General features: G+C 43.8%; 1 protein-coding gene across 1 annotated transcript in view; it reads right to left on the reverse strand.

The window, feature by feature from the left end:
* Kdm7a (lysine demethylase 7A) overlaps positions 1-18,380 on the reverse strand; it is a 68,830-nt gene extending 50,450 nt beyond the window's left edge. Inside the window, exon 1 of the mRNA XM_048340328.1 lies at positions 18,037-18,380. Within this exon, the coding sequence (XP_048196285.1) occupies positions 18,037-18,236 (200 nt within the window). The 5' untranslated portion in view covers positions 18,237-18,380. The remainder of the gene's footprint in view (positions 1-18,036) is intronic.
* Positions 18,381-26,225: the final 7,845 nt, after the last annotated feature.

Consider the following 26,225-nt stretch of genomic DNA (forward strand, 5'->3'; position numbering starts at 1 on the left):
TGGAGTAAGCAATCACATAGTGAATATGCTAAGTAAAAATATAATTCTACTAGGTGACAGCTCTGGTCAGCAGTTTATGAGCTATGAAGTTTGAGTTATAAGTGTTGCGCTTAAGTAGAAAACTAGGCTTAATATATTTATTCAGTATCTCAGACCACACAACAGATGCTTCAACTGGCTATGCTGCAAGAAAAAAACAAAAATCTGTTTTCTATTTTAAATTAATTTTTGATGGCTTGGTTCAGAAAAATACAAGTACTCAAGAATCTATCCACCTGTTTCAGAACCCTGGCTAATCCAACCTAACAGATGTGTAATTTTGGGTAAATTAATTTTCCACTTATTTTTCAAATTCCTCATTTTAGTGTAGAGATGGAAGTTATAACAGTTATTTCCAGATTAAGAAAAGTAATCAATATACCTTACTCTGTTAAATAGTGATTGGCTTAATACATTGTCACTCCTACTAAAAGTACTAGATTACTAATAGGCATTTTCATTTGTAAATAATATGTAGGTTCAGACAGATTTTTGTTTGTTTACTTTGAACCAGGTCTCCAGGATGGCCTCAAACTACAATCTTCCTGCCTAAGACCCTTGGCTGATAGAACTTCAGGAGTACACTACCACATCTGGTTCATGCAGAATTTAAACCTGAGGTCTATCCTTTTATTATTAGAAATCAGGTAATGAAAAATTTTCTTTTACATATGAAATATTATCTTTGGAAAATAAAGCTAGGGGTAGAGCTACAGCTCAGTGATATTGTGCTTACTTCATATGTGCTAAGCCCTGGTTCAAGCACCAGTAAGTACACAACACAAAAACTACATGATCATTTATATGCTATCTTTTATATATAGGTATCAGAGTGAAAAACATAGAATAAAAATAGTTCATGGAAGAAGTTGTCTGGTAGAATCTGCTCTCTGCCTTCTAGCTTTGCCTGCATCCGTACTTACCTTTTGTAATATAAGGTAACCAATAGTAAGCCAAAATGATGGAAAAACTTGGCTTCTAGTTGGTTCCACATCACATGTTATCTCCTACCATTGGGGGAGGGGGGTTAGTGTTGAGGTTTTGAGCTCAGGACACCTCCTTCCTAATTGCTAGGCAGGAACTCTACTACTTGACCCACAATCTCAACTTTTTTGCTTGTGTTATTTTTCAAATAACATATTTTGCCTAGGCTGTCTTATACTGCAATCTTCCTATTTATTTTGTTTGGTTTTGTTTTTTTTGCCAGTCCTGGGGCTTGAACTCAGAGCCTGAGCACTGTCTCTGGCTTCTTTTTGCTCAAAGCTAGCACTCTGCCACTTGAGCCACAGCGCCACTTACGGCTTTTTCTATATATGTAGTGCTGAGGAATCAAACCCAGGGCTTTGTGTATACGAGACGAGCACTTTACCACTAGGCCATATTCCCAGCTCCCAATCTTCCTAGTTATGTTTCCCACAGAGCTGGAATTACATACCCCATGCAGTTTTTTTATTGGTTGAATTTGAGATCTCAGGAATTTTCTGTTCAAGCTAGCCTTGAACCCTGATCTTTCCCCATCTCAATCTCCTTTCTAAGTAGGTAGGATTACAGGCAGGAACCCCACACCCAGCTCAGCTTCTATTTTTGACTGAGCGAAGTCTACCTAATAACTAGCAAGGAAAAAACCATAAAAGTTCATTTGAACCTAGAAGTACATGAAATGTTTGCTGAGTCCAGATTCTTGTGAAATCCAAGACTTAAGGAATTAAAATTCCAGGAATTTTTTTTTCCTAAGTCCCTGAAACACTCAGTCTAACTGTGATTCCCAATCCTGGCATAGGAATACTCTGTAGAACTTTCCAAGCTATTACTAGGCAGTCTTTCAAAAGAATGAAACAGCAAAGAAAAAAGAGCCATAGAAAGATCTCTAAGATATGCTGCAAAGCAACAAAAGCCAGGTGCAGAACAGTCTGTACAGTGTGCTCAACAAGCAGACATGCATGTACACACGCACACACATATGCATCCACTTACAAATGAGAGATGTGTGTCTGGAAAGCTTTGCAAGAATTTGGTAACAGTGCAATGGGGAAAGGAGGAAAGGGAGAATGCATTTTACCATATAATATAGCTTAAGCCTTTAAAACTTTGTACTGTGCATTACTGACTTAAAAAAAAAAAAAGAAAGAAAAGAAAAGAAAAACACATTCCCAAATCCATCCTTCAATCTACAAGGAAAAGTTAACCTATTCCTAACAAGTTCCCCTGGTAACTCCTTTGCAGCCAGCTCAGAAGAGAATGACACTGGGGAACTATTGCTCTAATCCTCCAGCACAGAGGCTAGCACTATCTTATGCATACTTCCTATGAAAATGCCATTACTGCAATTATACTTTTGGGTCCTCCTATGGCTAGTATGTAATTTGTAATTCAGAATGTCCTATTTCCAACAGACCTCCTAAAAATGATTCCATAGTGAATCTACACAAAATATTTACCAACTGGCACAAAGCAGGAATACCAAACAAATTGAGAGGTGTTAGTCTGATCCTAGAACCTGTTTGAATATGTATTTTGCAAGCATAAAGGGTAGAAAATAAATGTGAGAGGAATAAAGAACAGATTAACTGGGCTGAGAATATGACTTAGTAGTAGAGTACTTGCCTTAACATTCATGAAGTCCTGGGTTCGATTCCTCAGTACCACATAAATTGAAAAAGCCAATTGTGGGGCTGTGGCCCAAGCGGTATAGCTCTAGCCTGGAGCATAGAGAGGCTCTGGGACAGAGCCCAGGCCCTGAGTTTAAGCCCCAGGACCAACAACAACAACAACAAAAAGAACAGATTAACTTTTCTTTCAAGATCTTATGCTAGGGCTGGGGATATAGCCTAGCGGCAAGAGTGCCTGCCTCGGATACACGAGGCCCTAGGTTCGATTCCCCAGCACCACATATACAGAAAACCGCCAGAAGCGGCGCTGTGGCTCAAGTGGCAGAGTGCTAGCCTTGAGCGGGAAGAAGCCAGGGACAGTGCTCAGGCCCTGAGTCCAAGGCCCAGGACTGGCAAAAAAAAAAAGATCTTATGCTAAACAATTCATGCTTTTTTCAATGAAGGGTACAGATAGAGTAGAAAAAGGGCTGGGAATATGACCAGTGGTAGAGTGTTTGCCTTGCATACATGAAACTGAGTTCCATTCCTCAGGATCACACATACAGAAAAAGCCAGCAGTGGCACTGTGGCTCAAGAGGGAGAATGCTAGCCTCAAGCATAAAGAAGCCAGGGACAGGACAGTGCTCAGGCCCTGAGTTCAAGCCCCAGGACTTGTCTTGGGGGTGGGGGGGGGGGGGAGTAGAAAAAGATTTTTTAAGGTATTTTTTTGCACTATTCAAAGTTTAGTGGCAAGTAAAATCCAGAAGAGTCCCATTCATTAGATTAGATTACAAATGTTTTCATTTTCCTGTCATAGAGTCCTTTAAGCACCCCCATATTAACTTGACTTTCTAAATACATTTTCAAATAAAAATGGATGGAATATATATACACATATATATGTATATGTGTGTGTGTGTATATATATATATACATATATATATATATATATATATATGTATTTGCCAGTCCCAAAGCTTAAGCTCAGGGCCTGAGCACTGTCCCTGGCTTCCTTTTGTTCAAGGCTAGCACGCTACCACTTGAGCCACAGCATCACTTCCAACTTTTTCTGTTTATGTGATACTGAGGAATCAAACCCAGGGCTTCATGCATGCAAGGCAAGCACTCTACCACTAAGCCACCTTCTCAGCCTTCAAAAACTTCTCTAAACTAGGTAACCCTAATTACGAGGTAAAGATCATGGGTCAAGACCAGATAGGGCAAAAAGACCATCATCTCAACAAATAAGCCAGGTACAATGAGTACAATATCATCCCAACTATATGAAAAGCATTAGGTAAGGAGATCAAAGTCCAAGTTTGGCTCTTGGCAAAAATATGAGCTCTGCTCTGAAAAGTAACCTTACCAGAAAGGGTTTGGGGTTGGTTCAGCGATAGAGTGCTTGCCTAGTTCAAGCCCTCATGGGACTTTTCTGCCCAGGCTGGCTTCAAACTGTGATCCTTAGATCTTAGCCTCCTGAGTAGCAAGTGTGAGTGTCACAAGTGCCTAGTTAAAAATTGTATTAATCAGAATAAGATTGTGAAATACAAAATAAATCCTAGGAACAACCCCCAAGAAATCACTCAAAATTTCTACACTGTAGCTAGGCACCAGTGGCTCACACCCATAATCCTAGCCACTCAGGAAGCTGACACATGAGGAAGGAAGTTCAAAGCCAGCTCAGACAGGCAAGTATCTAAGATTCTTATCTCCAACAAACAACCAAAAAGCCATAAGGAGAGCTGTGGCTCAAGTGATAGAATGCCAGCTGTGAGCAAAAAAGCTAAGGGACAGCATCCAGGTTCAAGCCCTAGTAACCCCATATACATTAATTAAAAAAAAAAAAAAAAACCTTTTTTCTCCACCTTGTGATTGCCTCTTTGATAAGTAGTAACTTAGAAACAGAAAACTCCCAGGTATTCCCAGGTCAAAAACTATTCTCCAAATATCAGTTCTTTTCAGTGAGACTCCAAGTCTAACTTTGTTATGTTAGAATTACCAGAAATTATCAGATTAAGGGCTGGGACTATGGCCTACTGGCAAGAGTGCTTGCCTCATATACATGAAGCCCTGGGTTCGATTCCCAAGCACCACATATATATATAGAAAATATATAATATATAGAGAGAGAGAAGTGGCACTGTGGCTCAAGTGGCAGAGTGCTAGCCTTGAGCAAAAAGAAGCCAGGGACAGTGCTCAGGCCCTGAGTTTAAGCCCCAGGACTGAAAAAAAAAAAAAGAAAGAAAGAAAGAAATTATCAGATTAAAAAATGTGCAATAAGTGCAATATAGAGCTTTGGAAAAGAAAAATCATAAATTAGCACAGTATGTGATGATAATTAAACTTAAATCAGTATCAGTATGCTTTATTTTTCCTATCTTTTGATCAACAGTGCCTTTAAAAAAAACAAATTTCAAAATATCACAAGTAAAAACAATTTCCAAATGTATAGTGCTAGAAATTTATCTTGAGAACATCCAATGTTCACCATGAGGAAAGCTAAACATACACATAAATATGTAGGTGAGTGTGTGTGTATACATACTGTACCACTATTAAGTAAAGATAGGGAAAAAAATGAACCTATCTACAGAGGTCCAGTTAAATTATGGTAAATCCACAGACCAGATTCTATGCAGCTTCATTCCCAATGAAGGTAATACATGTACATGCTAGTATGAAAAGCTCTCCTAAATTTCAGTAAATGAAAGTTACAGGTTTAGTATGATTCTTTCCTCCTACACAGAAACTCAAAGCTTTACCTAGCTGGGCCCCAGTAGTTCACACCTGTAACCCTATGGAGATCTGAGGATTGGCGTTTGAAGCCAGCCTGGGCAGGAAAATCCATGAGACTTTTTTTTTTTAATTTTATTGTAAAGGTAATGTACAGAGGGGTTACAGTTACATAAGAAAATGAATACATTTCTTTTTGAACAGTGTTACCATTTTATTGTAAAGATGATGTACAGAGGAGTTAGTTACATAAAAAATGAGTACAAATTGTGAAATACATTTCTAACATAGTATCTATATCTAGTACAACAGCTGAATTGGTTCATCCTTAGTCCCACCACTTCTGTGATTCCTCTTCTCTTCCCCAAATCAGATAAACTTATACACAAGAAAAAGGGTATAAACCAAAGGTAAAAGAAATAAAGGAAGGAAGGAAGGAAGGAAGGAAGGAAGGAAGGAAGGAAGGAAGGAAGGAAGGAAGGAAGGAAGGAAGGAAGACAGAACAATTTAAAAAAAAACTGTTTCCATTTCTAGGAGTTCATTTCCCATAAGCATCATTTTATATGGTCAAATGCACATAGCTGTTGAGCCATTGTGAGACTCTTATCTCCAATAATCTACTCAGAAAAAGCTGGAAGTGGCACTGTGGTTCAAGTGGCAGAGTGATAGCCACTCTATCCTTTGGTACTGGGCACTGAACCCGGGCCTCATGCATAGGACTCTACCACTGAATTACACCCATAGCCCTTGTATTCTGTTCTGTTCTGTCTTGAGTCAGGGTACACTATATCTCCTAGGCAGGCCTTGAACTCATGAGTTCAAACAATCTCAAGTAATGGGACATACTCATGCCCTGATTTTTTTGTTTTGTTTTTTAATTACTTTAATGACAGGTTATGATCAAAGGAGACATGGGCTTTTCTATATTCCTTTTCTTTTACTTAACACTAATAAGAATAACTAATAGAGAATGCTAATGAGATAATTTTTAAAGGCTAAGAGGGGAAAGATCAAGCTTTTAACTTGGCCTCTATATAAACTGTACAAAGTATCGAAAACTAGATGAAGCACAAATTTCTCCTATGGAAGCACTGTAGCTAAGGAATTCTGTAATTAAGACAACAGTTTTCAACATTTGTAAATGGGGGCTGGGAATATGGCCTAGTGGCAAGAGTGCTTGTCTCGTATACATGAAGCCCTGGGTTCAATTCCCCAGCACCACATATATAGGAAACGGCCAGAAGTGGCGCTGTGACTCAAGTGGCAGAGTGCTAGCCTTGAGCAAAAAGAAGCCAGGGATAGTGCTCAGGCCCTGAGTCCAAGCCCCAAGACTGGCCAAAAAAAAACATTTGTAAATGAATTTGTAATAAATTTGTAATGAATTTGTAATAAATAATAACAATAAATGATGGATATTAGCACTGATCCATGGATGCAAACATGACAAAAACAGCCAGATGCCCCTGAAAGAAGACTACAGCACCTATGTATAAAATATTGAAGAGGAGGGCTGGGAATATGGCCTAGTGGCAAGAATGCTTGCCTCCTATGCATGAAGCCCTGGGTTCGATTCCCCAGCACCACATATATACAAAATAGCCAGAAGTGGCACTATGGCTCAAGTGACAGAGTGCTAGCCTTGAGCAAAAAGAAACCAGGGACAGTACTCAGGCCCTGAGTTTAAGGCCCAGGACTGGCAAAAAAAAAAAAAATATATATATATATATATATATATGTATGTATGTATATACAGAGAGAGAGAGAGAAGAGGGGGAGGGATGAGGAAGCTAGATGCTGGTGGCCCACACCTGTAATCCTGGCTACTCAGAAAGTGAGATTTGAGGATCCAGGTTGGGGGCGGGGGGCGGGGGGGACAGGATGGACCAAGGACCAAAATCAATATAAACAGATGATTCTTAAAGAAGAGGCTCTAAAAATAAAGACTGCTTTAATTTATTTATAGCTAAAGAAACTGAAACTCCATCAGGGATACTATTTTTCATCCATTTTTTTTGGCAAATATTAAAAACATGACAACACACTCTGGTGGCAAGGATGTGTTGAAAGGGGCACTCTCCTGTAATCCTAGTACTTGGGATGAGGAGGCAGGAGGGAGGAGGAGCATCATGAGTTTCAGGCTAGCCAGGACAACACCCTGTCCCAAAAAAACAAAAACAAGCTGGGTGTGGGTGGCTATGGCCTGGAATCCTAGCTACTCCTGAGGCTCAGAACTGAAAGACTGTGCTCAAAGCCAGTCTGAGCAGAAAAGTCTGTGAGACTCCATCTCCAATTAACCAATAAAATGTCAAACTGAAAAAGCCGGAAGTGGTGCTGTGGCTCAAGGGATAAGAGTGCTAGCCTTGAGCAAAAGAAGCTCAGAATTGCCCAGGCCCTGAGTTCAAGCCCCAGGACTGCCCCCGCCCCCCCAAAAAAAGAATGTAGTGAGAAAGCTGTAGGAAGGATAAAGAGTAACATTTCTTAACATACCTTTCATATAACTGACTTCTTGGAACTACAGTAATGTTTTACACACTTAAAAGACAAACCAACAATTAAAACCAATCAAGAAAACAGTACAAGAAATGTATCCAATGCCTAACGTATGAAACTGTAACCTCTCTGTACATCAGTTTGATAATAAAAATTTGGAAAAAAAATCAGGATATGGAAAGAAATTTGTTTTTCTCAAGGAGATGGGCTTACAGAGGATTCAACAAGTAATTAAATGTTATAGATGAAGGAGAAGTTTCTCAATATTAGGCAAAAGTTACCAGTAGGAAAGGGAGAAGGTTAAAATGAACCCTGTGAATTAATTATATGAAATTTACAGTTTTTACTGTATGTGGATAAAAGGTACACACAAATATAGATATGTGTGTGCTTAGTGTATTTCCTAACTATGTCTACTGAGAAGACCTAGCAGCCATGGTCCATCCACTGCCAGATAGATCTTTTGATTTCTAAACACTATTCTCCAACAAAAAGGAACCAGGACTCACACAAATATACACAAAAATTATCAAGTTGCTATTAAATCATACTATAGTTAATGGGAAAGGTGTAATATTTTTATAAACAGAAAGCTAAGAAAACAATCACTACAAGTAATAAAATGTAGCTTCCAAAAAGAACCAACTCCTTGGTAGCTAGCAGCTGTGAGATTAGCATCCGCCAGCTGTTTCAAAGCTGTGCAAATTATCTTGGAACTTAAATTGCTCAAATCAACCGAAGCTTGGATTGTAATCAAACTCCTTTACACCTGTTCTCTTATTTTCAAGCTCCTCACTTTGAATCTTCAAAAATAAAAGAAAGTCTGAAAACTCAATTTTATACCTAAGAACACAGGGCATACAAGGGTAACAAGCAAGTTATCAGTCTCAAATTATTGTGTTTTGTTCTGTTTTTCAAATCTTGATAAGAGAATTCTATGTTCTCTGGGATAAATTGTCTAAACCACCATTAAAACAAAACAGAAAAACGCATGCCAGCATTGGGGATGCTAAGACAAGAGGATCACAAGTTGGAGGCCAGCCTGGGCTATATAAGGAGACTCTGATTCCCACCCCCGCCCAGAAAACAAAATGACATGATATTCAATAACCTAGCTATGTGTTTTCTTATGGGGTGATACATGTTCACTTACTAAGTTTATGTTGTTAACACTAAAAGACTTCACTAAGGGCAAATGTCTATAAACAAAATATTTGAATAATTATAATCTTCAATTTTTGATAATATATTTGTAAGTATTCTGTCCCCAAGAAGTTGTAAGTTTGATATAGTCACATTACAGACACTGATTTTGTGTATGTGTGTGCCAGTCTTGGGGCTTGAATTCAGGGCCGGGACACTGTCCCTGAGCTTTTTTGCACAAGGATAGCGCTCTACCACTTCCACTTAAACCACAGGCCCACTTCCAGCTGTGTGTTATGTATGCATGAGTGTATGCATGTGTGCATGTGCACACCTAATTGGAGATAAGAGTCTCATGGACTGTCCTGCCTGAAGCTGGCTTTTCAAACCTTGATTCTCGGGGCTGGGAATATGGCCTAGTGGCAAGAGTGCTTGACGCATATACATGAAGCCCTGGGTGTGATTCCCCAGCACCACATATATAGAAAATGGCCAGAAGTGGCACTGTGGCTCAAGTGGCAGAGTGCTAGCCTTGAGCAAAAAGAAGCCAGAGGCAGTGTTCAGGCCCTGAGTCCAAGCCCAGGACTGGCAAAACAAAACAAAACAAAACCAAAAAAAAAAAAACCTTGATTCTCAGATCTTAGCTTCCTGAGTAGCTAGGATTACAGGCATGAGCCACCAGTGCAAGCTAAGAAAATGACTTTTTTTAAGCACCAAAAAAATAAAATATTTACAAGCCTCTTTCTTTCTGGAACCCTGTCTTCACACTTCCAAGAGAGACAAATCAGTCCCTTAACCTCTAGGGTAGCTAGCTGCTACCCTAGAGGAGACCTAGCGCCACTACTGGTCCAGAGTAAAAGTGCTGCAATCAGCCTCCCTGAGCTCACACTGTCTCATCTTCAGTCTGGACAACCTAGGAAAGTTACTGAACTCTCTGGCCTGGGATTCTTTATCTGTAAAAGAGAAATAATAGTAACACTTACCCAACAATGTGATTGTGAAAACTAGGTGAGTTACTTAAACATTTAATATCATTATAACAGTGCTTAGCACTCAGTAAAATATTAAGTATTCCAGTGAGCTCCGGGAGCTCTATGGAGTGAATGAATACTAACACCCTCCCTTCCAACAATATTATGCCAGATAAAATTCTTGTATGTTCATAAAGTTCTTCAAGCATCAAAAATAAAAAATTTAACATAAGACATTAGTTAATTATTTAAACTAACAACTACTTAAAGATATCTGCTTCATGTATTATTACAAGAGCCTTATTAGTCTCTCTGGTTTCACCTTTGCCTCCTGCCAGTCTATTCTCCATTAAATAGACACACACACACACACACACACACACACACACACACCCCACTATCATCATCACCAACACCATCTTATGCTAGGGATCAAACCCAGGACCTCACACAAACTAGGCAAAAGTGCTCTTACCACTAAGATATATCCCCAGCCACAACAGTTTTGTTTTTTTTAAGGTTTTAACAACTTATTCCTCTAATCAAAGCAAATCATTTTCTTGGAGTAAAATCCAAACTATTAGATTGGCCTACAAGACTGGATAATGTTACCCCTCACTTTCCTCCAAATAGGTATTCTTTTTCTTCCTAGAAAATGACAGGCATGACCCACTCTCATGACTGGACTTCATTTGCCTTTGTCCCAGCACTCTGTGGACATCCTTGCACACAAAGGCCTACCATAATCACACCATATAAAAGAAGCATTATGCCAGACACCAGTGGCTCATACCTGTAATCCTAGCTAGCTTACTCAGGAAGCTGAGACCGAGAGTCAAGATTTGAAGCCAACTCAGTCAGGAAAGTCCATGAGAGTCTTATCTCCAATTAACCATCAAAAAGCGAAAAGTAGAGCTGTGGCTCAAGTGGCAGAACACTAGCCTGGAGCACCAAGAGATGAAGGATAGCACCCAGGCCTTGAATTCAAGCCCTAGGGCTGGCGCGTACGCGCACGCACACACACACGCATGCACACACAAAAAAAATGTAGCATTATTACCACTCAACCCCCTACACAGCACTCATCACTCATTGGTACTGTGTATTTCTTTATCTCCCAAGTAGTGTCTCACTGGCTACAATATGTCAACAGAGAGGAAGAATTTTTGCTCTACTCAATGCAATATTCCCAGCAACAAGAATAGCTCATCTTCGTCAGGTGCTGATGGTTCATGCCTGCAATACTCTCAGGAGGCTAAGAACTGAGGACTGTGGTTCAAAGCCAGCCTGGGCAGAAAAGTGTCCATGAGACTCTTATCTCCAGGCTGGGAGTGTGGCTTAGTGGCAGAATGCTTGCCTAGCATGCATGAAGCCCTGGGTTCGATTCTTCAGTACCAGAAACACAGAAACACCTAGAAGTGGCACTGTGGCTCAAGTGGTAGAGTGCTAGCCTTGAGAAAATAAGACTTCAGGAACAGGGGCCCTGTACCTGACCAAAAAAAAAAAAAAAAAATACAACTCCTGGTACATTACAAACTAAGTTAAAGTCATCATACTTAATGATAAGACACCAGAGACAATTCCATTCAAGTGAGAAACAAGAAACAAAATTATTTATTTAAAAAAATACTATGTCAGTCAAATAGATTTTTTGGTTTGTTTTGTTTGTTTTGTTTTTTTTTTTTTGGTTAGTCCTGGGGCTTGGACTCAGGGCCTGAGCACTGTCCCTGGCTTCCTTTTGCTCAAGGCTAGTACTCCGTTTACAAACCCAAGCACTCTACCACATTCCCAGCCCCCATAGCTAAATTTTTAACCATAAAAATGTTTGCTTGAGCCGGATGCTGGTGGCTCATGCCTGTAATCCTAGCTATTCAGAAGACTAAGATTTAAGGATCACAGTTCAAAGTCAGCCTGGACAGGAAAGTCCATGAGACTCTTATCTCCAATTAACCACCCAACGATGGAAGTTCTGTGGCTCAAGTGGTAGAGCGCTAGCCTTGAGCTAAAGAGCTCAGGGACAGGGCCCAGGCCCAGAGTTCAAGCACCATGACCAAAAAACAAACAAGTTTGCCTGGTGCTGGCAACTCACACCTGTAATCCTAAATACTTAGGAGGTTGAGATCTAAGGATCACAGTTCAAAGCCAGTCCAGGCAGTAAAGTCTGAAACCCTATCTCCAATTAGGCACCAAAAGGACAAAAGTGGAGCTGTGGAAAAAACTCAGGCCCTGAGTTCAAGCCCAGGACCAGTAGGAGGACAAGGAAGGGGAGGGGAAGACAGGAGGGGAAAATAAAATAAGGGAACACTTATTTTAGTAATTGATTTACATATACTTCAGTGTATAGTGCAGTAGTGTAGAGAGCATTAGTATGGAACAAGAGAGCCCAGGGATAGGGCCTAGGCCCTAAGTCCAAGCTCCAGGCATGTGCACGGACACACACACTAACATGTACAGAAATACCTCAAATGTTAAAATAGTGGTTGTCTGTCAAAGACGTGGGTACTTTCATGCTATTTTCTTTCCTATACATTCTAATTTTCCTTAATATATTACTTTTATACATCAAAAGAATATGTGAGGCTGGGAATGTGGCCTAGTGGTAGAGTGCTTGCCTAGCATGCATGATGCCCTGGGTTCCATTCCTCAGTACCACATAAACAGAAAAAAACAGAAGTGGCACTGTGGCTAAGTGGTAGTGCACCAGCCTTGAGCAAAAGAAGCTCAGGGACAGTGCCCAGGCCGAGTTCAAGCCCCAGAACTAGAGGGAAAAAGGGGGGGGGGGGGCGGGTGGAGATTTAGCAGGGCAACAGGCTCACACCTGTAATCGTAGTTACTCAGGAAGCTAAGATCTGAGGATTGCATTTCAAAACCAGCCTGGGTAGAAAAGTCTGTGGTATGCTTATATACAATAAGCCACCAAAAAGCTGAGAGTGGGGTATGGCCCAAGTGGTAGAGCCCACTAGGCTTGAGCAAAAAAGCTTATGGTCAGCACCCAGGCCCTGAGTTCTTCCCAGAACCAATACACACACACACACACACACACACACACACACACACACACACGAGTATGTGACTTAAAAAGCTGATAAAAGCTAAGAGGATCACAACAGTTTTTCATTGATGATCTAGAAGTACTGTGGAAAATCATCTAACCTGAAGATTAGGGGGTGTGGCATTACTAGCAAGGACCTCCACTGTCACACTTCCACCAGGACTTCCATCTCTAAACTGAGAAACCTTGCCTAGGAAAATCTTGTTCATTCCTCAGCTCACTGCCACTAGGGTATCACTTGCCTAGTAAATTTTTCCCCCTCTTCCTTGCAAGGGGGAAAAAGGTTTAGAGGGCCTAAAGATGGGAATTCCTGAACACCATGGATACAGCCTTGGACTTGAAATAAGCTGTTCTATTTATCCTGCAGCTTACCTGAATCAAGGAAGAACCTTTTTTCTCAGTCAGAGCTTAAGACAACTTTTGAAATATCCAGACATCAGAAATTCCAGGCCCAAAAAACCAAATTTAAACGATTCACTTATTCCCAAATTTTAAGAGTTGTTCTGCTTATGAAGAAATTATCCAGACATGTTTTTTGGAGGAAGGTGAAGAGAGGGACATGCAAATAGAGTAGTCACTGTACTCAATGTACATTATATTAAAAAATGAACTATGGGGCTGGGAATATGACCTAGTGGTAGAGTGCTTGCCTCGTATACATGAAGTCCTGGGTTCGACTCCTCAGCACCACATATATACAAAAGGCCAAAAGTGGCGCTGTGGCTCAAGAAGCAGAGTGCTAGCCTTGAGCAAAAAGAAGCCAGGACAGTCAATGCTCAGGCCCTGAGTCCAAGCTCCAGGACTGGCCCAAAAAAAAAAAAAAAGAAAGAAAGAAAAATGTCTGTTCAATGGAGTACTATTCAGCCATTAAAAGTAAAGAAACAGGTGCTGGGAATATGGCCTAGTGGTAGAGTGCTTCTCTCGTCCTCAGCACCACATATATAGAAAAAGACAGAAGTGGTGCTGTGGCTCAAGTGGTAGTATGCTAGCCTTGAGCAAAAAGAAGCCAGGGACAGTGCTCAGGACCTGAGTCCAAGCCCCAGCACTGGCAAAAAAGCTAAAAATAAATAAATAAAGTAAAATTGCTAAAAATAATTTTTAAATGAACTATATATGGGAGGGGGAAAATGAAGGAGAATGATGGAAGGGATGACACGGACCAAGAAGCATTGGACCAAGAAGCATTATACGCCTAGCCTAACTTCCTAAATTATGACCTCTCTATACTATTTAATAATAATTATCCAAGTGAAGGTAATTTCTTTGTATCCAACCATCCCTCTCTACACTATTTAATAATAATTATCCAGGTGAAAGTAATTTCTTTATATCCAACCTTCCTTCTCTTCTGCAAATGGCTTATTTTTGGAAAGCAAGGAAATCTGACCGTGAGAATTAAAGGTATGTTTTCCTTTAGGAGTCAATTCTCATAAAAGCAAAAAAAAAAATCACTATGTACAATAAATCTTTTTAAAAAATCATTTCTGGCCAAATAAAAAATAAAAAAATAAAAATCATTTCTGGTACAATAAATGTTAGTCATTATGCAAAGTGCTGGTGGGTCACACTGGTAGCTGCTAACTATGCAGGAGGCTGAGAGCTAGATCTTGGTTCAAAACCAACCCAGACAGAAAAGTTTGTGAGACTCTGCTTCCAAATTAACTGACAAAAAGCAAGGCTAGAGGCCTGGCTCAAGAGGTAGAACACCAGCAGAGCAAGTAAGGCCCTGTGAGTGCAAGGCTCTGAATTCAAACCCTACTACTGCCAGTAAATAAATACTGATTATAGAGAAAACATATGTATTTTAAATTATCAATGCTTCAAAACCAAAACTTACTAAAAAGACACTACTTTTAAGCCAGGCACTGGTGTAATCCTAACTACTTAGGAAGCTGAGATCTGAGGATTACAGTTTGAAGCCAGCTGGGGCAGAAAAGTATGTAAGACTTATCCCCAATTAGCTATTTAAAAAGCTGGGAATGGGGCTTAGTGGTAGAGTGCTTGCCTAGGCATACACAAAGCCCTGGGTTCAATTCCTCATCACCACATAAACAAAAAGTACCAGAAGTGGCGCTGTGGCTCATGAGGTAAAGTGCTAGCCTTGTGCAAAAGGAAGCCAGGGACAGTGCTCAGGCCCTGAGTCCAAGCCCCAGGACTGGCCAAAAAAAAAAAAAAAAAGCTAGGAATGGAGCTGTGGCTCAAATGATAGAGCACTAGTTTTTTTTGAACAAACAAGCTCAGGAACAGTACCCAGGCCCTGCCCACAGCCAGTATAGGAAAAAAGGGGATACTACTTTTGTAGGACAATATCACTAAACTTTCCAACCTTTAACAACAAAAGCATATTAGTGACTGATGGTTAAAAAGACCCTGGGCTCTTGGGCTGGTAATATGGCCTAGTGGTAAAGTGCTTGCCTCACATACATGAGGCCCTGGGCTCAACTCCTCAGTACCACATAAACAGAAAAGGCCAGAAGTGGAGCTGTGGCTCAAGTGGTAGAGCACAAGCCTTTAGCAAAAAGAAGGCAGGGACAGTGCTCAGGCACTGAGTTCAAGCCCCAGGACTGGCAAAAAAAAAAAAGACTCTGGGCTCAATAACAGTACAATCACTTATACAGATAAGTTACACACCGGCTGGGAATGTGGCTTAGTGGTGAAGGGCTTGCCTACCTGCATGAAGTTCTGGGTTTGACTCCTTAGTACCACATGAACTGAAAAAGCCACAAGTGGCACTATGAGAGTGCTAGTCTTCAGCAAAAGAAGCTCAGGGCCCTGAGTTCAAGCCTCAGAATTGAAAAAAAAAAAGTTACACTTATTTGTGGCAAAGCACAGACAAGATGCTTGCCTTGGTTTCTCTGATTCCTTCACATATGCCCTCTTTATTTCCTCTTCAACAACTTTTCCTATCTACAAATCTGCACCTAAATGTAGAATTTTCCAGAAAACATTTAAAGTTTTTCATGGCTTTAATAGTTACCTAAATCAAGAAAAAAAAACTAGTTTAAAATGTGCTAACCTATCAAATTCTCCACATTGCACAATGGAGCACATTGCATAAAAATAGATCTTTGAAAACATTTACAAAGTCGCTTTTGATTATAAACTTTAAATTTTTCAATAATCTATTTTGGTTGCTTGGAACGTTATAGGGAACAGAGAATAAAGAACTAAATTGGAAAGAAATCGTATCTTCACTTTTACATATAATCAAAACAGGAAAATATCAGTTCAGACTAGTAAAAGAACTCTGGATAATTTAAACAGGTAGCAAGGCTGAAAGAATACTCCTCAATCATCTGTCCACCTGTTTTAAGATTCTCTTTATATAAAAAGAGGATACTGGCCTCCTTTTAAAGTGCTCACTCGGTTTGTTGTAGTTGGGGGGGGGGGAAGAGGCGGAGAGTAGGTGTGTATGTCTCGTTTCCTGCTGTCAGAATGGGCTAAGCTTTAAAACACTGATTAAGGGAAACTAACTGTACTTGAAAATTAAGTAAAACGACACCTAGCACTCAACACTGAAAGGACCCTTTAATTTAAATGGTTTTCGCTCGTCGGACCAGTAGAGGGAGACTAAGACATCTGGCCTGGTCGTGCAGTGTTTCTGTAAAATTGGGGAGGGGGAGCGGAGGCTGTATTTAAATGTCCTGCTGTCAATCAAAGGACACTTCCTACAATCACAGTCACCACACCAGCTATTACTCCCGAGCGTGCTCTCGCCCAGCTACCACACTCAACGGTGCCCAGGAAACCTGCTTCCCCGAAAGGTGACCGCAGGCTTCGCCACAACATCCAAATAAGGACTTTGGGAGCCCAACCCCAACTAGTTTCTTTGTTTAAATGCCGGCGAATCCCTCCCACGCCGGAGTCAAGAGGCTGTGGCGCCGCCCTTTATTAGCCTCACACTTTGATTACAAAACACACGAGTCGGCGGCCTGGCTGCGGAGGCGGCCCGAGCTCTCACAAACGTCAAAGCCCAGGCGCGTCGGCGACGGCGGCGGCCGAACCCCAGGACCACGTCCGTCCCCGTAGCCGCACCGCCCCCAAAGTTGGCTGGCCTCGGTGCCCGGGCCACGGCCGCGGGCCGTCCGGGTGTCGCCGGCCCGCGGGCACCCGGCTGGTACTCTTTGTAAAGTTTGAGCATCAGCGCGACGGCCCCTCGGGGAGGGGGGAGTGGAAAAGGGGGGGGGGTCCCGGGAGCCGGTCTCCCCGCCCGCCCGCCACCCCCCCCTCCCCAACCCGCGACGAGGGGGTGTGTTACGGGGGAGGGGGGGGGGTGGGCCCGCGGCCAGCCAACCTGCGCCGTAGCCGCGGCCCGGTCCCGCCGCCCCGCACCTCGCGAGCCCCGCGAGCGCCTCATCTGTTGCTCTGTTTACTCGCTCGGCCCCGCCGCGCCACCCGCCCGTCCGCCCGCCGCGGTCGTCCCGCTGACCCCCACGCCCACCCCCCCCACCCCGTCCCACCAACCCCGCGGGGCCGAGGAAGTTTGATAAAGACGGGGAAGGGGGCGCGACGGGACCCGCGGCGGTGGGGCGACCCGCGGCCGCCCGGAAGCCAGGCGGGCACGGCGTCTGGCCCGGCGAGGGCAAGGGTGGACGGCGACTCGGGCCGGAGCCCCGGGCGCGACGGGGCGGCGGAGGCGGCCCGGACGGCGGCGCGCGAGGGGCTGCGGGCCCTGCCTGCGCCCCGCCGCCGCCCCCACCGCGCCGCCCGCCGCGTCCGCTCGCCCAGGCTCCCCCTGCCAACTTCTCCGCCCGCCCCTTTGTTCCTGTTTGTTGTGGCGACTCTTCGCCCGGGCCGGGCGAGCCCACCGGCTCCCCCACGGCAGCCGGCCCGGCAGCCGGGGGCCCCCGCGAGACCCTCTACCCGGCCCGGAGACGAGGCACCGGGGCTCCGTGGCGCGGCGCGCGGCGCGGCGCCCCGGCAGGAGGGAGGCTCGGGCGGCGGCGGCGGCAGCGGCGGCGGGTCGGTGGCCGGCGGCCGGCGCCCGGCGGCTGGCGGCGGGGCTGAGGGGTTTATTTACCTGCCGTGGAACCAGTCCTTGCAGATATCGCATTCGATCATGAAGCGGTTCACGTCGTACGGCTGCCGGCACACACAGTACACCGGAGGGGGTGGCGGAGGTGCCGAGGCCCGGCCCGGAGCCGCCACCGACACGGCTGCCGCGGCGGCTCCAGCTGCTGCTCCCGCGGCCACCGCCACCGCCGCCGCCGCTCCGGCCATCTTTAAAAAACACACACACACACACACGCTCCCTCGCTCGCTGCTCCGCTCGCCTACTGGAGCGAGCGCAGCCGCCAGCCAGCGCCGCCTCCTGCAGCAGCCGGAGCAGCAGCCGCGGCGCGGCGGCGGCGGCGGCGGCGGCGGCACCTCAGTGCGCGCGCGCGCTAGGCCGCGGCAGCGGAGGCGGAGGAGGCGCGCGCGACGACGCGCATACGGGGCCGGCTGCTTCCGGCGCTCGGCGGCGGGGCCGTGCGTCGCGCGCACGTCGTCGTCGTCCGACCGCGGCGCGCGCTCCCAGGTTCCCTCCGCGGTGACGCGTGCGGCGGCGCTGGGAGCGCGACTCCGGACGGAGGAAGGCGGCGGGAGCGTGCGCGGAGCCGGCTTTGCTTGGGGAGTGAAAGCCCAAGGCTGGAGGAAGTTCCTGCGGAGTGAAAAGGGGCAGATGTCGCGTCTGGGTTCTGAAGCGGGCAGGGAAGGGAAGTTTCCGCCTGCCAGTCACGCCTCGCAACCGGAGGAGGAGGAGGGGGGGGGGGCGGGAATCACTTAGCAGCCGCCCACGGATGACGGGAGAGGCCGCCCCCGTCCTGCGTGGGTCCCAGCCGAAGTGACACACCGCGCAACTGTGCCGTCGCAGGAAGGCTGAAGCCACTCCAACTCCCGAGTGCCCGGGGAGCAGCCCGGAAGGCGGGGTGCTGATGGTGCAAGAGGCTTGTCCCTCCCCCCCTTCCCCCCCAGAGGAATTCACTAATATCCGTCGCCCAAGGGGACCAACCTGGAAGTGGGGCTCGGTGAAGAGAGGCATGAAAACCCAGCGTGTCGGTGAATAGCGGGACTTGGAGAACCACTGTTTCCGATTCCTTTTAGATGGGAACACGAGAAGAACTGAAATGATTTTCTCCTGGGAAAATACTTTTAAGTGCATCGTACATACAGTACTTGGTGCATCAGAGACCGTCAATCAATATTTTTTGAAGGAACGTGAGAGGCAACTGTAAGCTGATAATTTATGTAAGCACCTTCCAACTACTGAATAGAGAATTGAGGCTTGGGAAGAAGGTTTAAGAATCTGCGGCTCAGGGGCTGGGGATATAGCCTAGTGGCAAGAGTGCCTGCCTCGGATACACGAGGCCCTAGGTTCGATTCCCCAGCACCACATATACAGAAAACGGCCAGAAGCGGCGCTGTGGCTCAAGTGGCGGAGTGCTAGCCTTGAGCGGGAAGAAGCCAGGGACAGTGCTCAGGCCCTGAGTCCAAGGCCCAGGACTGGCCAAAAAAAAAAAAAAAAAAATTTAAAAAAAAAAAAAAAAAAAAAAAAAAGAATCTGCGGCTCGATTTCTGCAGAAAGCCCTTCTCGCTAGCGTTACAGACGATTTGGGGTTGGAAGTTAAGATCGTCCATGTGATGGCCCTGCACCGAGAATTGGTGGTCTATTCTACCTTTTTAATACTTGAGGCAAAAAGGTAACTTGCCTGAAGGTTTCACAAATAAAACCGGAACTAAATTCATCTTTATTCTGCAGCCAGTCCACTTTCTGCTACATAATCATAAGAAAAGAAACAACTGGAAATCAGAGTTGACCACTAACTTAATTAACTCGAAGCATGTCTCTGGTGGAGGAAAAAAGTCATTGTAACTTTGGCATGTGTGAAGAGGTATCATGGATTGGTGGAGTGAACTGCAAACAGACTCTGCTTTATATAGGCTAGGGAACTGGCCAAATCACTCTCTTGAATTGGGTCCCTGAAGATCTGTTCAAAATCTTCCTTGGTTGCTTCACTGTGGGTTTTTTGTTGTTGTTAGTTTGTTTTTGTATGGGTATGCCAGTACTGGAGCTTGAACTCAGAGCCTGGGCTGCTATCCCTTAGCTTTTTCCCCTCAAGGCTGGTGCCCTGCCACTTGAGCCACATTTACTTCCAGTTTTGGGGGGCTAATTGGAGATGGGAATCCCATGGATTTTCCTGCCCCTGGCTGGCTTCCAGCTGCAATCATCAGATCTCAGCCTCCTGAGTAGCTAGGATCACAGGCACTGGAGCTTGGCATTCGCTGAGGTTTAATAGGAAGCAAAAGAATGGACTTTAGCATCTTTTGCAGGGGAGGAGGGCAGTATTGTCAGGGGACAGCACAGCACAATCTGAAGGGAGGCATAAAAACTGCCATGTCAGTGAGTGAGGAGGGCACCCATGCAGGAAGCAGCAGGTGTATTATGTTCTTAGGGCCACCTGACTTTGGGATGGATGGGGACAGGGATGAAGAGGGCAGCAGCAAGAAGGTAGAACTCTGAACAATGCCACAATTTTAGTAGCAAACTGTATACATTGTAATTTATGTACATGGGTTTAGAGTTTACAAAGTACTGTCTCTGGGACAACTTCTGCTTGGGTTTTAGTTTCTTTCTTTTTAATGGGGATAATAAGACTTTCTTTGTAGCACTCGGTACATTAAATGAGATAATGAATTGCTGATCCCAGGTCTTGGCACATATACCACAAAGATGCTAATTATAATTACAAATAATTATTTTGTTACATGTTTATTTAGGACTAAGGAGCAGCCAGAAAATTAGGATAAAGACTAGGAGAGGAAGGGGGAGGGGGGAATGAGGGAGGAGGTAACAAACAGTACAAGAAATGTACCCAAGGCCTAACGTATGAAACTGTAACCTCTCTGTACATGACTTTGAAAATAAATAAGAAAAAAAAAAGACTAGGGGCTGGGGATATAGCCTAGTGGCAAAGAGCGCCTGCCTCGGATACACGAGGCCCTAGGTTCGATTCCCCAGCACCACATATACAGAAAACGGCCAGAAGCGGCGCTGTGGCTCAAGTGGTGGAGTGCTAGCCTTGAGCGGGAAGAAGCCAGGGACAGTGCTCAGGCCCTGAGTCCAAGGCCCAGGACTGGCCAAAAAAAAAAAAAAAAAGACTAGGGGAATATTAGGGAGACAGAATTTAAGAAAGAAAATACCTGGCCGACAGACACCTATGTGGAATGCCTCTGCCTTAGATACTCCAGTCCCTGAAGTAGATCTTTCATCTGTCAGGAAAATAAGATAAACCTGTTTTGTTTTTCCTTTTGCATTTGTTTTTTGGCAGTACTGGGGTCTGACCCTAAGAGTCTCACACATGCTAGGCAGAGGCTCTACCGCTGAGAAACACCTGCAGTCCTCTTTTTGTTTTTTTGTCTGTCTTTATATATATAGTACCAGTCCTGGGACTTGAACTGAGAGCCTGAGTACTGTACCTGAGCCTCTTTTGGCTCAAGACTAGTGCTCTACCACTTGAGCCCACAACTCCACTTCAAGCTTTTTTGCTGTTTGTGTATTTTTAACACTCTAGTTGTCCACAAATTCTCATTTCTCTCACAGAGGAATGTTTGTTCCAACCTAACAATTCTGCATCCTACTTCTACAAATACTTCCCTTCTCCATAACTGTGTCTGCTAGTCTCCTCCTTGGAAAGCAAGCATACTTCATGAATGCTGCTTTAAACCACTAACATGCAATCAATCATAGTGATTTGCTTTGTATAGCATTGTACACTACTTGACTTTAGATGACCCAGGAAACAGCCTTCCTACTGTTGTAGTAAGAAGGCTGGGAATTTTCAACTGTACTGAGTTAAAGGGAAGAGGATAATGCATGGATAGGAAAATATTGTCCAGGGAGAATAGATCTTGATGAAGGAGTATGTCACTGGTGCCTGGAAAAAGGACAACAGGGTCCCAGGAGAGAGCTGGATCAATATGCAAAACCCAGCAACTTTGTAGACAGTCCAGCAGCTTTGTCCAGGACAATCATCCTGGTTTTCTTTGCTTCTGGCCCAGAAGTTAGAGAAAATTCTCCACTGATAGCCTACGTTAAAATGTTATTAAATAAAATTGTCATCATATCGGGTGTGTTCCAAGTGTACATGTAAGAATGAAAGCAGTAGTGAGAAAATAGTGAAGACAAAGCAGATAAATAGCATTAGTCAGGAAAATGATTGAAACATGTAGTCTTGAATTCTATGCCTCCTCTATGGACACAATGTCAGGTAACATCACCATTTATGAAGTATTCTTGCCAAAACATTTAAGCTGAATACAATTGATCATTTAGACTTATCTTCCGGTTTACAGGAATGTTTTATTTGGGGGGGGGGGGTGTATGTGTGTGTGTACATGCATGTTGTGTTGAAGGTAGAACCCAGAGCCTTATGCTATGCAAATTAAAAGTTATCATTGGTAGACACAGTAGCTCACACTGATAGTCCTAACCACTCAGAAGACAAAGATCATAGTTTGAGACCAACCAGATATAAAAGTTTAGGAGATTCCATCTCAACCCATAGCAGGGCACAGTAGTTCACGCCTGTTATACTAGCCATAGAGGAAGCACAGGGTGCAGTGACCCTTACCTGCCATCCTCAGCAACATGGGGAAGCAAAAGTAGGAGGATCACAGCCCAAGGCAGCCTGGATATAAAGCAAGAGCTTCCCTTGAAACTAACCAAAGGGCTGGAGGTTGGTTCCAATGGTAGAGTACCTTGATTTACAAATGTAAGACTGAGTATAATCCCCAGGACTGGAAAAAAAAAAAGTCACTAGTTTTGTTTTGTTTTTTTTTTTTTTTAAGACAGGAGATATATACTGTTCTTATTGTCTTAAACATAACCAGAGGGATGAGAATGTGGCCTAGTAGAAGAGTGTTTGCCTAACACACATGAAGCCCTGGGTTCAATTCCTCAGTATTACATAAACAGAAAAAGCTGGGAGTGATGCTCTGTCTCAAATGGTAGAGTGCTAGCCTTGAGCAAAAGAAAACAGGGGCTGGAGATATGGCCTAGTGGCAAGAGGGCTTGCCTCCCATACATGAAGCCCTAGGTTCGATTCCCCAGCACCACGTATACAGAAAACGGCCAGAAGGGGCGCTGTGGCTCAAGTGGCAGAGTGCTAGCCTTGAGCAAAAAGAAGCCAGGGACAGTACTCAGGCCCTGAGTCCAAGGCCCAGGACTGGCAAAAAAAAAAAAAAAGAAAACAAACTTAGGGATAGTGGCCAGGCCATGAGTTCAAGTTCCATGACTGGCAAAAAATAAAATAAAATCCAAGTGGCTTATTAAATGAGATGGTTAAACTTTGTTATTTGGAAAGTTTTGTTTGCCCAATGGTGGGAGTTGGGCGGTGCTTTTATATGTGTTTGTATATAGAGACTCCTAATTCACCTACAGCTTTGTCCTCATCCCTCTGTCCAGAATCTGATAAGAGATGGCACTTGTGGGAATGTGCCATGTATGTAAACACTGTGAACACAGAAAAAAAAAAGTTGAGAATCACTACAATGCCTTCTAATAAAAAGTTCTACCTGGGGACTGGGAATATGGCCTAGTGGCAAGAGATCTTGCCTCATATACATGAAGCCCTGGGTTCAATTCCCCAGCACCACATATATAGAAAACGGCCAGAGGTGGCGCTGTGGCTCCAGTGGCAAAGTGCTAGCCTTGTGCACACAGAAGCCAGGGACAGTGCTCAGGCCCTGAGTCCAAGGCCCAGGACTGGCCAAAAAAAAAAAGTTCTACCTTTAAAGCTGGGCGCTGGGCACTGGTGGCTCACACCTATGAGGATAGCTACTAAGGAGTTTGAGATCTTAGGATTGTGGTTCAAAGCTAGCCTCAGCACTCAGCAGAAAAGTCTGTGAGATTCTTATCTCCAATGAACCACCACAAAGCCTGAAGTGGAGCTGTGGTCCAAGTGGTAGAGTGCCAGCCTTGAGCAAGAAAACTAAGTGACAATGCCCAGACCCAAGTACAAGAACAGGTATAAAAACAAACAAAAGCACTGTTGCAGCTTTTCTACAAAGTATCGTGTTTCTAATGCCAACCTAATCACTAAAACTAATTATACCAGGCACTAATCATGGTTGCCCATCCTGAATTGTATGATACATCAGTGTAGCTTAGGAATATATTCCTGGTAGGACCAACAACATGCTGCTAATAATAATTAAGTCAGAAAAGTGTGCATGTCTCTATGTATGTACCTAGTATTAGCTGACAGGAATAGCTAAATATAAAAATGAAATAAGCCATTCCAGAAAATGGAAACATGGGGGATTTTTGTTGTTGTTCATGGTGGTGGTAGGGTTTTGTTTTGCTTTGTTGTTGGGTTTTGTTTTGTTTTTTTTTGTCATTTTGAGAGGGGAAAAGTGGGGATACAGAAATGGAGGGAAGAAGGGTGAACAAATGCAGTCATGGTAGGCAGTGTACACTATGTGGAAAATGAACCAATGCAACTTGTGGGCAGGTACAGGAAAGGGAAACTGGGGGAAAGAGATGGAAGGGGTAACATTGTCCAAAAAGAATTGTACTCATTACCTGACTTATGAAATGGTAACCTCCTTATACGACACCTTAATAATAATAAAATTATATTTTAAAAATAAGGTAAGCCAGATGCTGGTGGCTCACACCTGTAATCCATTCGTTGTCATTATTGTTCACCACAAACAAGTTGTATTGGCTAAGTATTCAGAGACAAAGGGGCTGGGGATATGGCCTAGTGGCTAGAGTACTTGCCTCGTATACATGAGGCCCTAGGTTCGATTTCCCAGCACCACATATACAGAAAATGGCCAGAAGTGGTGCTGTGGCTCAAGTGGCAGAGTGCTAGCCTTGAGCAAGAAGAAGACAGGGACAGTGCTCAGGCCCTGAGTCCAAGCCCCAGGACTGGCCAAAAAAAAAGAGAGACAAAAACCACATTTTGTATTCTCAGGAGGCTTCTACTCTGTTAGAAACACACAAGTGTAAAATCAAAGGTGATATGCCAAGGATTACAATGGATAAAACCAGAGGTGTGTGGCAGCCTAGATGAGAGAGGCCTAACCAAACAGATCAATCCAGGGATGGTTAGACCTAAAGGACACAAAGCACTGAAGGAATCCTGTGTTTCCCTATCCCAGCTTAGGAAATAGGAAGCAGTCCATCTTCCCATCAGAGTGAAGAAGGTTTACTCACAACACAGGTATATTGTATGTTGATTATCTTTAATGCTAGCTGTATGCTTATTTCGCATTCTAGAAAGCAACCAAGTAAGGTAATATAATACCGATGAATATAGTCCAGGAATGTTTCTATACACTGAGAGACAATGTTAAAATTCTTAGTGCACTAGCAACCACAGCATTTATTCAGCACTGAAGATGACTTTTTAACATTATTTAAGGCATAAAGAAAAAGTTGATAAATACTGTAAAGATAAAAATCCCAGGGCTGGGAATGTGGCCTAGTGGTAGAGTGCTTGCCTAGCATACATGAAGCCATGGGTTTGATTCCTCAGCACCACATATACAGAAAGGGCTGGATATGGTGCTGTGGCTCAAGTGGTAGAGTGCTAGCCTTGAGCAAAAAGAAACCAGTGCTTAGGCCCTGAATTCAAGCCCCGGGGCTGGCAAAAAAAAAAAAAAACCAGAAATGTTCCTAATTTTTTTTTTTACTTCAGTCCTGTTTCTGATATATAGACATCATCAATTGTTCCAAAAGATCAATAAGCTAATACTTTTTAAACTTTCTGCTGCTCACACCTATAATCATAGCTACTCAGGAGCTACTGAGATCTGAGAATCACAATTTGAAGCCAGCCTGAGCAGACACTCTTATCTCCAATTAACTAGCATAAAAGGCTGGAATCTTGAAGTTCAAGCCCCAGTACTGACACAAAAAAAATAAATTAACAAAATAAATAAGTGTTTTTAAATGAAAACTTTCTGGGGCTGGGAATATGGCCTAGTGGCAAGAGTGCTTCCATCATATACCTGAAGCCCTGGGTTCGATTCCTCAGCACCACATATATAGAAAATGGCCAGAAGTGGTGCTTTGGCTTAAGTGGCAGAGTGCTAGCCTTAAGAAAGAAAAAAAAAAAAAAAGAACAGTGCTCAGGCCCTGAGTTCAAGCTCCAGGACTGGCAAAAATAAATAAATAAATGAAAACTTTCTAATTGAGTTCAAATAACAAATTCATTTGTG

This window comes from Perognathus longimembris, chromosome 2, assembly GCF_023159225.1.
Source record: "Perognathus longimembris pacificus isolate PPM17 chromosome 2, ASM2315922v1, whole genome shotgun sequence".
Lineage (NCBI taxonomy): Eukaryota > Metazoa > Chordata > Mammalia > Rodentia > Heteromyidae > Perognathus > Perognathus longimembris.